The sequence below is a fragment of the Panicum hallii genome, chromosome 5 (genome assembly GCF_002211085.1).
Source record: "Panicum hallii strain FIL2 chromosome 5, PHallii_v3.1, whole genome shotgun sequence".
NCBI lineage: Eukaryota > Viridiplantae > Streptophyta > Magnoliopsida > Poales > Poaceae > Panicum > Panicum hallii.
Window position 1 is genome coordinate 51,046,604 of NC_038046.1, and position 12,510 is coordinate 51,059,113.

At 44.8% G+C, this 12,510-nt stretch overlaps 2 protein-coding genes across 2 annotated transcripts; one reads left to right on the top strand and one right to left on the bottom strand.

The window, feature by feature from the left end:
- The first annotated feature begins 1,862 nt into the window (after positions 1-1,862).
- On the top strand, positions 1,863-9,413 carry LOC112892925 (protein argonaute 4A-like). Its single transcript, XM_025960031.1, has 23 exons — positions 1,863-2,046; positions 3,853-4,079; positions 4,175-4,380; positions 4,465-4,686; positions 4,782-4,918; positions 5,027-5,124; positions 5,237-5,334; positions 5,484-5,643; positions 5,734-5,850; positions 5,939-6,046; positions 6,143-6,205; positions 6,293-6,406; positions 6,476-6,641; positions 6,721-6,833; positions 6,925-7,062; positions 7,178-7,305; positions 7,434-7,499; positions 7,658-7,721; positions 7,829-7,940; positions 8,024-8,097; positions 8,564-8,658; positions 8,753-8,784; positions 8,871-9,413. The coding sequence occupies exons 2-23, from the start codon at positions 3,858-3,860 to the stop codon at positions 9,044-9,046; spliced, it is 2,709 nt and encodes a 902-aa protein (XP_025815816.1). The 5' UTR covers positions 1,863-2,046; positions 3,853-3,857; the 3' UTR covers positions 9,047-9,413.
- A 136-nt stretch (positions 9,414-9,549) lies between these two features.
- On the bottom strand, positions 9,550-11,251 carry LOC112892928. Its single transcript, XM_025960033.1, has 2 exons — positions 10,355-11,251; positions 9,550-10,316 (listed from the first exon to the last, which is right to left on the bottom strand). The coding sequence occupies exons 1-2, from the start codon at positions 11,013-11,015 to the stop codon at positions 10,312-10,314; spliced, it is 666 nt and encodes a 221-aa protein (XP_025815818.1). The 5' UTR covers positions 11,016-11,251; the 3' UTR covers positions 9,550-10,311.
- Positions 11,252-12,510: the final 1,259 nt, after the last annotated feature.

A 12,510-nucleotide genomic window follows, 5' to 3' on the forward strand; every position in this document is an offset into this window, starting at 1 on the left:
TAGCTTCTGTACTGTAGGTGGCCTTATATTTCGCCAGATGTGACAAAATCAATATCCATCACTTGAAGACTGTTTTTCCCCGGGCAATTAAATAGGCTTTTAGCCCAACAAACTAGACCCACAGACTATTTGCTAGGGGAAAGAGAATAAGAGATGCATACATGCAGGTAGAGATAAATTGATAACATCACCCACATGGAATGAAATTTTCATCAAAAAAATCTATAAATCTTTAACTATGTATTCGAAGTAAATTCAGATTGTACCATTGTATTTCTTGCGAGATAAATTGATGACATCACTCACATGCAATGCAATTTCCAACCAAAAAAGCTATAAATCTTTAACTATGTATTCAAAGTAAATTCAGATTGTACCATTATATTTCTTGCGACAAGATTTTTAAAATAAGACCGCATTTGACCATATTTTTAGATAATATTCAAAAATATTTTTTATGAAGCTAAAAATATCTTGACAAAAGTGATCAAATACTTAAGGAAGTGGAACAAATAATTTGTTTATTTGAACAAAGATTAACAATAATGAACAAATAATAGTACCCTGAAAAAATTGATAAAAGGCATGCACCTAACTTCGTTAGTAATATGGGTGGGGATGCATTTTTATTCCGAACCTATTTTTTTTGTTTTTTCTGTTTAGAGAAGATGCGGATGCATGCATGCAACAAAAGACAAATTATAATATCATCATATGTGCGAGAAAGTTTGAAGCTATAAAACAACGTATCACGAACGGATCATCCAAATTAATTTCTAGTGGAAAACAGAAGGCTGGCTGCAGCACAACCGCGGCCCGGCCCCATTCCTTTCTTGCCCAAGGAGCCCAACACCGGCAGGTGGCAAAGCACGGTAACTCCCTGCTGCTGCCACAGTGCCAGCTGCTGCAGTTATGGAGAAGGAAATGCGGCGGCCATCCTTTCGCGTGCCAGCCCAGAGCCTTGCGAAAATGGAAGCAAATCCACCGGGGCCAGTCGGGCAGGCGCAGCGCAGGACAAGCAGGGAGGAGGACGCGCTGCCAGGCCGCGACGCTTGGGTTGCCACCCCCGCCGCTCCGCTGAACGCTCCGGGTCCACCGTGCACCCGCGTGGAGGGCTGACCCACCGAGCACGTCGCGGGCCCGCTTGTCGGTGGGGTGAAACAGGTAGGCCGGGTCTACTCACCTGTTCCGCGGTTCCTGCCAGGAGGCAGCCTTTGAACGCTCATGGGGGAGGAGGATCGCGGTGGGCGTGGACATCCGAGGAGGGCCTAACGGCTTGGTGACGGCGCCGCGAGGCGACGGCCGCGATCCGCTCTCTTCACAGGTGTCCTCGCCTGCGGACCGTTGGATCGGTGGAAGCTTCGGATTCCTCGCCTCCGTCACGCTAACGCCGTACCAGACCGGATGGGACGCTGCGTGGTGGGAAGTGGCAGTGCCTCGGGGTGGCTCCTTCTCTCGGGCGGCACCGCCAGTGCCACTGATCGGTGGGTCTACGTGGTACTCGGGCCCGAAGTCAGGAAGGAATCTCGTGGCGGGTAACCGCTGGTGCGTCTTCCGGGCACAGTCTCGCCAAGATATGGTTCGCCGCGGCGGCAACGTCCCCCCTGGCCTGGCAAGCGCGCACCCGTGACCATGACTGGTGGGGTACTCCTTTACCGGACCCACAAGTCAGTGAAACTATCGCTTCCTCCTATGCGGCTTTAACGTGCACCGAGGGGGTGGCGAGCACGGGCCGTGGCGGTAGGCGTGACGAGCCTGCCGCGGCCAACGTTCCCCCCTCCAGGTGTCACCAGGTCACGGCCTCCAGCTGCGGGGTCTCCACGGACGGCCCAGATCGGCCGATTAGATTCCACGGACGGCTCCGCGAGGGGAGCACGCCGCGCGGGCGGGGGCGGAATTACCTTGCTGCCTTTCCCTCCCCGTCGCGCTGGTACAAAGAGGGGGTGCCGGTGCAGGGGGCGGCCGTGTGTTCTCTGTTGGAAAGGCGAGCAGGGGGACGGGGAGAAGTTCTCGGAGAGGTCGCCTTCGTCTTCCTCCCCTGACTCGGTAACGGAAAACCCCATTCCTCTCGCCCACTCCCTCGCTCCCTGTAGTAGGTAGAAATCTAGGGTTTCGGGCGCGGATTGGAACGCCTGTTCTCGGTGCGGTTGTTGGCGTTGCGCGGATTTGGGGGGTTTTTTCGTGCTTGGGGGGGGGGGTGGTGTGTTTTCGCGTTGTGGGGTTTTGGCCCCTGTTTTGTGGTGCCTCGTATGCTTGTTTCTGCGGTTTCTTGTTCCAAGGATCGCGGCATTCCTGTGCGGCTGCGCATGTTCGCTAGCGCGCTGGATTTGGGGTTGGCTTCCGTTTCGGTGGGGTTTTGGTTGCGGTTTTAGGCCTGTTAGTGTTCTTTTCTGTTGCTTCTTGTTGAAGAGTACACGTGATAGTGTACCTTGTGCGTGAGGCGACATTTGGGGAGGAGGGGGTGGGGATGGGGTTTGGTTGCGGTTTTAGGCCTGTTCGTGTTGTTATCTGTTGGTTCTGGGTGAAGAGTACAGATGATAATGCACTTGTGCGTGAGGCAACATTTGGGGGTTTTCTGGCTGCGGTTTTAGGCCTGTTCGTGTTGTTCTTTGTTGTTTCTTGGTGAAGAGTACAGATGACAGCGTTCCTTGTGCGTGAGGCAACATTTGGGGGGGTTTTGGTTGCGGTTTTAGGCCTGTTCGTGTTGTTATCTGTTGGTTCTTGCTGAAGAGTACAGATGATAGTGTACCTTGTGGTGATGCAACATTTGGGGTTTCCTCGGTTGGGTTTCGTTTTTTCTTCTACGGATGTTGGGCACTTTTTACATGGAGGGGGTTTTCTTGCTTTCCTGCTTGTAACGTTGAAGGCTTTTCCATTTGGCAGTCTAGAGATACTATTATTGTAGATTGCTTTCTTCCGTGTTTTCTTATTGTTTTATTGCCGTTATATGATTCTTCTGACAGTTGCCTCGTGAGTATATTCGGCCATATGTTTTACTGTTTCTGTATGACAGTATGAGCATGTCAAAGGGCTCCTACACAGGCTCTGAGTAAGATGGTTTCTGTACGAGTCCTGTCACTTCCAAATCTTCAATGGAAGTGTTTTATGTGTTGAAGGTCCTTGTTTATTACTGCAGCTGTAGTTTTATACATGATCATGCATTTCTATGTTTTATTGTTTTAGTTTTATTCAGTCACGGCAATTGTGCTTTGCTGACCTGTTTCATTCTTTACTTGTACACAGCAGCTTTGCCTTGCTGCTTCCCTTTATGAACTATTAGAAAACAAACCCATTGTCAGGATTAAATATTCCAATTTCTATTTGGTGAGTGGAATATCTTGTATTGATGCTATGAATCAGTATGGGCTGCAAAAAAAAAAGTATCCTCATGTTAGGTTTGTGTTACATATTTGCTGTTGATGGGACTTGGTAAAAAACCACTGTTTTTTACTGAAATGTAAATAGCTGGCACTCGATAGTTAATGCTTAGTTGGTTCATCACATTACAGAATATGCATGGTATCTCTACACCTACTGTGTAGAAATGAATAATTCTGAGCTAGTTTGGGAAGTTTTTAACATTATTCCAGAAATTGGAAAAAAATTAGTTTATGACTGGATTTCACAATTTTTTTCCTTAAATTCTTGTTGATGGCGTGGCTCTGCTGCAATTAGATTTATTCTATGAAAGGGTACCAACTTGAATTCCATACTGTTTTGGTCCTAACTTATGTTGGAAGGCTGATTACCTGTGGACTTATCCTTCGTCCCCTTAAGTTTCATTGCTGCTTGCTTGGCTTATACTGCATAGTGCCTCATCTGATTGGTGTTGCTTTGCATTTATTCATGCAGCTTAAATGGAGTATCACAATGGCGAGGCTGATGACTTGCCTCCTCCACCTCCTCTAGATGCGAGCATTGAACCTTTTAAAGCTGAGGAAACAAAGAAGCTGTTGAAACCTAAGAGGGCTCTGGTCCCTAGGAAAGGTTTTGGCAAAAAGGGGCAGCCAATAAAGCTTATAACGAACCACTTCAAAGTTTCACTGAAGAACACTGAAGAATTTTTCTATCACTACTATGTGCGTCTCTTATCCTTGTCCACTATCTTTCTTTTGTTTTCATGTTCATATCTAATTGTAGATGCTTAATCTTTATTATCTTTTACTGATTGCAGGTGAATTTGAAATATGAAGATGATACACCTGTTGATCGCAAGGGAGCAGGAAGGAGCGTGATTGAGAAACTTCAGCAAACCTATGCCACTGAACTTGCAAATAAAGATTTTGCATATGATGGTGAGAAGAGCCTGTTCACAATTGGCGCTCTTCCTCAAATTAATAACGAGTTCATTGTTGTGGTGGAAGACGTTTCAACTGGAAAGTAATGCCTCAGCTATTTTGGTTGATTTGTCCTTATCTACTCTGATAATTATTCCTTATGTTAACTTCATTACCTTCCTTTCAGGACTCCTGTAAATGGCAGCCCTGGCAACGACAGTCCACCTGGAAGTGACAGGAAAAGGATCAGAAGGCCTTACAATACAAAGACATATAAAGTTGAGCTGTCTTTCGCAGCGAAAATTCCTATGAGTGCAATCTCACATGCATTGAGAGGTCAGGAATCAGAGCATACTCAGGAAGCCATTCGAGTGATAGATATTATTCTGAGGCAGCACTCAGCAAAGCAGTATGTATTTTTTCACTCAATTCAGAGGGCATATTTTGCAAATTTGATGATATTATTTGACAGTTTTCTTTGTAACTGTTTCTTTTTGCTTGTAGGGGTTGCCTCTTGGTTCGTCAATCATTCTTCCATAACAATCCTTCCAACTTTGTTGACCTTGGTGGTGGTGTAATGGGCTGTAGAGGATTCCATTCCAGTTTCCGTGCCACACAGAGTGGACTTTCACTTAATATTGGTACGTTTTTATCATCTATCTACAAGCCCTGTTTTAATACAATACAGCGACCAGTTATTTGTATGCAGTTGGTGATGTTTGCTTCTATTGTTTGATCTATCTATGCAGATGTGTCAACAACAATGATAGTAAAACCAGGTCCTGTACTTGATTTTCTGATTGCCAACCAGAAGGTTGACCATCCAAACAAGATTGACTGGGCAAAGGTAACATTTTCATGCTAAACACAGATGTTGTGGCAGAACGAGGGTTGAATGCCATTTCAATGTCACCATAACTGTAGCTATCTATTATTGCAACTTCGTTTTACTTGCGCAGGCAAAGCGCTCATTGAAGAACTTGAGGATAAAAATAATCACAACGAATGCAGAAAACAAGATTGTTGGTCTGAGTGACAGGCCATGCCGAGAAACAATGTAAGTAGCATAATTATGTGGTGTTTGAACTGTTTTTATATCATTGTTTGCACTAATGTTTGTGTTTTAAGCTTCTTCAGTTCCATTTCTTGCTCCTGTGTACATTTTCCACTCTCATTAAGTACTTGGTAATTTCCATGCTTGTGTAGGTTTACACTAAAGCGTAGAAATGATGACAATGGTGACACTGAAGAGATCAGTGTTTATGATCACTTCGTAAAGAACCGTGGCATAGAGCTTAGATACTCTGGTGACTTTCCTTGTATCAATGTGGGAAAACCAAAGCGGCCATCTTATTTTCCTATAGAGGTAACTGTCATTTGAATCCTATTGTTGTTCCTTCTTTTAAACGCTTCTTTCCCTTACTAACGCTTTGGTGCTTGATTCCATGTTTACCAGCTCTGTGCACTTGTGTCTTTACAAAGATACACTAAGTCATTGAGTACACTTCAGAGGTCTTCACTTGTTGAGAAGTCTAGGCAGAAACCCCAAGAAAGGATGTCTGTTCTGTCTGATGTGAGTTTCTCCATGGATTCAACTTAGGAAGCTAGTATTTGGTATGGATGCTTTCTTAACTGTTTTGTTTTCAATGGCAAATTTGTAGGTACTGCACCGCAGCAACTATGATTCAGAGCCTATGCTAATGGCATGTGGCATTTCAATTGCTAAAAGTTTCACTGAGGTGGATGGTAGGGTGCTGCAAGCCCCCAAGGTTAGTTATAAGTTATAACTGTTTCTCCTATATTCTTCCCATTTGTGGTTACAGAACTATAGTACAATAAACCTACTGTATTCCTTTTTGGTGCAGCTCAAAGCGGGCAATGGAGAAGACATTTTTACACGCAATGGGAGATGGAACTTCAACAATAAGGTCAGCATGTTTGGAGTGTAATTTCTTATTGTTTGTATGCTGATTTGAATGGTGTCAACACGTACTCATTTGAAATCTTTTCCCCAGAGGCTCATTAGAGCTAGCAGTGTTGAAAAATGGGCAGTAGTCAATTTTTCTGCACGCTGCAATGTCAGGGACCTTGTCCGAGATCTCATCAAGTGTGGCGGCATGAAGGGAATTGTAAGTTTTTTTTCTCATATGTTGCACATTTCCACAAGTGCATTTTAATTCACATGCCTGGTATTGCAGAAAGTAGAGACACCTTTTGATGCATTTGAAGAGAATCCTTCCATGAGGAGGGCACCTGCTGTAAGAAGGGTGGAGGACATGTTTGAACAAGTGAAAACAAAGCTGCCAGGAGCACCCAAGTTTCTTTTGTGTGTTCTTGCTGAGAGGAAGAATTCTGATGTTTATGGTTGGTTATTCTTATTTCTGCTGACCTCTGTAGCATATTTTTCTCTTTGCATCACTGTTGCTATCGATCTTCTTTACAGGGCCTTGGAAGAGGAAATGCCTTGCTGAATTTGGGATCGTTACACAGTGCGTGGCACCAACAAGAGTTAATGATCAGTACCTTACCAACGTCCTGCTAAAGATAAATGCAAAGGTCTGTTTTCTTTGTGCCTTGATACTCATGGTTTTACATTTGTACCTGAACCGTTAATGTTGATATGCATATGCTTACCCTTTTCAATCAGTTGGGTGGGTTAAATTCAATTCTCCAAGTTGAATCATCCCCTGCAATGCCTCTTATATCCAAGGTCCCAACTATGATTTTGGGAATGGATGTGTCCCATGGTTCTCCTGGACAATCTGGTGTACCTTCCATTGCTGCTGTAAGTATGATTTTCGTCATTTTCCGTGCTATTTTTTGAGGAAAAAGTTGTATTAATTGTAAATTTCTACAAATAATACTACCATGTCATAATTCTTTTGTTTTGTTTCTCTTAGGTTGTCAGTTCGCGCGAATGGCCTCTTATCTCAAAATATAGAGCATCAGTGCGCTCTCAATCACCTAAGATGGAAATGATTGATTCGTTGTTTAAGCAACAGGGAACGGATGATAAGGGCCTGATTCGGTTAGATATTTTACTTCTATTTCATTGTTAGGTTTGAGAACGTTGTGGTATCCTTTGCCTCATATGATATATGTTGCAACGACATGGTTTCTCCCATAACTTATTTGAAATTGATGTTGTTTTTTCAGGGAGTGTCTAATTGACTTCTACACCAGTTCTGGGAAGAGAAAGCCAGATCAAATCATTATCTTCAGGTCTGTTATCATTTTAATTTAACTGGTTGCAAATTTGGGTAGCAAACCTTTTTCTTTTGGGAATGACTATGTAATCTGGTTTGAAAATTGGTTGCTGGTCTCCGGTTTCCTCTCTTTTATTATAGCACCAAGCTGATGTTCTTGTGTCTTTATGATAGGGATGGTGTTAGTGAAAGTCAGTTTAGTCAGGTGCTGAACATAGAATTGGATCAAATAATTGAGGTACTCCATTAACTTTCTTGGCACAGTTCAATCTCAAAGCTTTTTTTAATCCAAGTATCCTATGCTGCTTGCTTGCCCATGCTAAAGTAGTCCTATTGTGTTTTTAGGCATGCAAGTTTTTGGATGAAAAATGGGATCCCAAGTTCACATTGATTGTTGCCCAGAAGAACCACCATACGAAATTTTTCATTCCTGGAGCACCTGATAATGTTCCTCCTGGTAATTACTTTGTCACTCACCAGTGTGCTGTTGCAATTGTAGGCTGAATTGTTATCTAATAATATCAATGGCTTAATCTGCAGGTACTGTAGTCGACAACAAAGTCTGCCATCCAAGGAACTATGACTTCTACATGTGTTCGCATGCTGGAATGATAGTAAGAATTTTTGGCCTTTTAGTTTCAATTATCGGCATTTCGTGCAGTTCCGTTTATGTGTTTACATAGTTTAAATACTAATTAAAATACCCACACCAATTAACCCTATACTAATTCAAATACCAATTTAAACTGGAATGGTTTTCATGTTATCAGTGGTAAAGTTCTTGTAGTTCTTTTGGTCCAATAGATGTCAAAATTAGATGGAGTTTGTGCTGCTGGCACCTGAAAACCGGTTATGGCCAACCTAGCAAGAAAGCCATTCATCCACGGGTGTTGATGGGTAACCTTGTTCTTTTGTTTAGTTGCCTTATTCTTCTGTTTAGTTGGGCCAAATTACACTCAGTTATGTTTAGGGTTCTATTCTAGATTCTCTGTGAAAACCTTGTTCTCCATTGTCGGATTGTCTAGGTAGTAGTGTTTTGTTTTAAATTGGTAGAGCTAAGTTTGTTCCTGTTTGTATCAGGGAACTACGAGACCTACACATTATCACATCCTCCATGATGAGATAGGCTTCAACCCTGATGAGCTTCAGGAGCTGGTGCACTCACTTTCTTATGTGTAAGTACTAAGCAGAAAGACTCCAGAACTTAACTCCCTTAGGACTTGTCATCGAACGTGCCTGCTGACTTCCAATTTTGGAGCTTTGTTCCAGGTACCAAAGGAGTACAACAGCCATATCAGTTGGTGAGTTACCTGGGCCTCTGTTTGTATTCCTTGATCTGCAGTTCCTATAATTTGCATGGAAATTTACATTTTGTGTTTACCTGCAGTTGCTCCTATCTGCTATGCACATCTTGCTGCTGCCCAGGTTGGACAATTTATAAAATTCGATGAGATGTCGGAAACGTCCTCCAGCCATGGCGAGCACACATCCGCAGGCAGTGTCCAGGTGCAGGAGCTGCCCCGTCTCCACGAAAAGGTCAGGAGCTCCATGTTCTTCTGCTGAGCTGCACACGCCGGCTGTTGTGGTGGTTGGCGTATGCCATCTACCATGTTGCTTTTGGTGGATGTTTCTGAACCTTGTAGTTAATTTAGTTGGTGACATCGGGTGGCTGGATGCCTCAGGAAGACTTTGAACGTGTGCCGTGATAAGCTCCTGGTGCATTTTCGGTGGTTTCGAACCTAGTCTGTTGTGGCGGTTGGTGTACGCCATTTACCATGTTGCTTTTGGTGGATGTTTCTGAACCTTGGTAGTTAGTTAGTTGGTGACCTCGGGTGGCATCATCCCCTAAACTGGTTAGGTGACTCAGGAAGACTTTGAAACCTGTTTGAATGTGGTCGACCGGCATTTGCCACCGCTCCTGTTGCTGTCATCTGTGTGTGTTCTTGGTCCCTCCTGCGGTGTTCAGTGAGCTCAGCCTCAGCCAGAGATTGATAGTTTCTGCAGATGCTCAATAGGCACTTGATGGTCCAGATGGTCGTTGCAGCATATTGTTGCAAATCTCTTGGTGATTCGAAACTGGAAACCCTCTGCTAGACGGCTTGTGCTATTTGCCCAAAAAGATCCAGAGGAAGCTGGCATCAGGGTCAAGTTGATCCATCTGCCATTCAACTTGAAACCTGCTCATGTCGTTGACAACAGCTTCTAAGCATCGCACTTCGCTACTTTCTAATATTACTCGCCTGGTGGTCGCTATCTGTTTGCTTCTCATGTTTGCATGGCGTGGCTAGTCAAGTGCTATGGTGTTTTTAGGGCCTGTTCGGAAACTCTGGATTACCTGCAAATTAATTACACCTGTAATTTTCGGTACACAAGAGACCAGAGTTGATTTTTTTTCTCCCCTGAAATCAGATTTTAGGGAAACGGCAGTACCAGGCAGACCTCAGCATTGATGAAAATATGCAGATAAACCAACATCAATAGTCTTGCACGGGCAAGTAATATTCTTGACATAGATAGGCAAGATGCCAGAGAGCATGCAGTTGCCACAGATAAGGTGATCTTGACGTTGCACATATATTAGTTACTTGGTCTGTCCAGAAATGTAATAGTTACTCCTTCCATCACTTCCTTAAATAGTCTTGCACATATTTTGACTAGAAAAAAAAATTAAATTTCACAAACTTCGACCTATAATTTAATAAAATTATATATACATTTAATGCATGCAATTTGCATCAATATATTTGTATTCAAGGTGATTTTAAGATTATGTTGAGTCTTTAGCGATTGATATTATATTTTAAGAGAAATTACCTAGAAAGTAGAGGTCAAAGTTTACTATAGGTCGGAACGGTGCCGCCGGCATGGTTCTGCGGCTGGCCACCAAGGGCGATGCTATGGGATATGATGGTCGCTGCCCATATAAAGCAAGTGCTCCTTGTCGCCGACTGCCATGTCCACCTTGGCCTGGTTCACCGCCCCCTGTCACGTCATCCGCCAGAGGAAGGAGAAGTACTTCCTCTGGCGGGTCCCCGTCCCCGTCAGGCTTGTCGCCGCCGTCGATCCTCCTGGGGCCGACGGTGAAGACGGCGCCGAGGACGAAGGCCAGCTTCTCGGAGCTAATGGCGTCCACCTCCACCTCGTACCTCACCGGCGGGACGACGAAACGCCTGCAGCGCTGGCCGTCCCAGTTCCCACACCGGCGGCGGCATGGAGCCATACGCGGAGTACGCCAGGCTTCTTCTCCTCCTGTCCAGCGAGCTCCACCTCCTCTGGCCTCTGGGCAGGCGCAGATAGGCGCGCGGGACGGTGGGGAGGCGCGAAGGTCGGCGCGAGGGAGGGCGGGGCGGCGCGCGGGAGAGCGGTGCGGCCGTGCGAGGGAGGGCGAGGCGGGGCGGCGCACGCGGAAGAGCAGGGTGACGTACTGGCGCGCGGAAAAAGAATCCCTCCCGCCTTCTCCATCCAGCCCGTGGGGAAAATATTCTGGAGGAGATCGTTTTTGCTTGCAGACCATTGTGGCCGTTAGATGCATGGTGCGCGGTGGATAACGGTGCTAAAGTTGCAACGTGACTTCACGAAGCGAAGTTGCTGAATCCCGCTCCCCCACACCCACGCCTTCTTGGCGAGCTTCACGTCGTCGATGCCCCAGCCGGTGCTGGCCAGGCGGCACTCTGACGCGCAGGCGACGCGGAAAGTCGCCATCGCCGCCGCCTCCTGCAGCTCTGCTCCTCGCCACTATTTTCCACAAGAGCGTGTTTGATATTTAAATCCGACAGATTCATGAGACTGTGAATGCACTTGCTAGCACGTGACTACCATGTTTCCAACCTAAGAGACTCTAGGAATAGAAATTTTGGTTAAAAATTATTCTCCAACAGCCTCTTCAATTAGTTATCTAAATATAGATTACCTACGAGATATAGAAAAGCTGTTGGAGACTACAAAACAAATTCCTTCCTTCGTTTCCTTGGCCTCCGAGAACTGGAACAGCGTCCTGGAGAGCAGTAAGAGCAGCCACAAAAAAATAGGGAAAATAGGAAAAAGCCAAATGTGATTGTGCAGAACTGTGAAACTGTCATTGATTTTCTTGACAGGATTGAGGAATTTCGCAAGCTCTCTGTTTTAGAATTCCAGCTTCGGTTTCTTGTTAAAAAATCCCTAAGCTCTCATACCTCTGTTTAGCTTCTTATTGGCGCCAAAGGGGGGAAATAAAAGACTGTGTTCTTGGTGATGACAACACGAAATATTTTCCAGATGTGTGCCACTGTTCGTCTTCGTCGTAACCAGATTAAGGTTCTCGATCCTGGTGGTGTTCCAATCTTCTCTCATTCAGGCAAATCCCAAATTCTGCATGATTTTTACAAGCAACTTTTGGGGACGTCCTCTAATATTGAACCAATCTCAAATCTCGCTGTGTTGATGGCACCCACAGCTCTTGACAACCACCAGAAAGAACTCCTTGTCGCCCCTTTCTGCAAAACCGAATTGAGATCTGCTCTTTGGAGTATGAAGAACGATCCTAGCCTTGGCCCAGATGGTTTTGGTCCAGCCTTTTACAAGGATTTTTGGAACCTTACCAACAGCAGTCTTTTTACTCTCTTAGAAGAATTTCATGATCTGAAAGCTGAGCTCTCTCGCATCAACCAATTCCTTATAGTTCTCTTACCCAAATAAATTGGTGTCACAAAGCCTGAAAACTACAGACCCATTTCTCTACAAAATTGCCCCTTGAAACTAGTTTCAAAAGTGCTTACTTCTCGGCTACAGCCTCTCATTCACTTTCTCGCGCACCCGGACCAAACAGATTTTCTCAAGCGAAGGAGCATCTCTGAAAATTTTATCTATGCAGCAGAGCTTGTTCAAACTTGCCATAAGCGTAACATCCCGACGGCTGCGCTAAAGCTTGACTTCCGAAAAGCTTTTGATTCCATTGAATGGGAGTCGCTCGATCTTGTTCTTGAAGCAAAAAACTTTCCCACCAAATGGAGGAGTTGGATTCAGAATATCTTGTGCACAGGGCAAACTGC

Excerpts from the sequence above, each read along its gene's own strand:
- LOC112892925 (XM_025960031.1), top strand. The coding sequence starts at position 3,858 with ATGGAGTATCACAATGGCGAGGCTGATGACTTGCCTCCTCCACCTCCT. Across the intron at positions 4,687-4,781 it reads AGGCAGCACTCAGCAAAGCA|GGGTTGCCTCTTGGTTCGTC; the intron begins GTATGTATTTTT and ends TTTTGCTTGTAG. Across the intron at positions 7,941-8,023 it reads ACCTGATAATGTTCCTCCTG|GTACTGTAGTCGACAACAAA; the intron begins GTAATTACTTTG and ends CTTAATCTGCAG.
- LOC112892928 (XM_025960033.1), bottom strand. The coding sequence starts at position 11,015 with ATGCATCTAACGGCCACAATGGTCTGCAAGCAAAAACGATCTCCTCCA.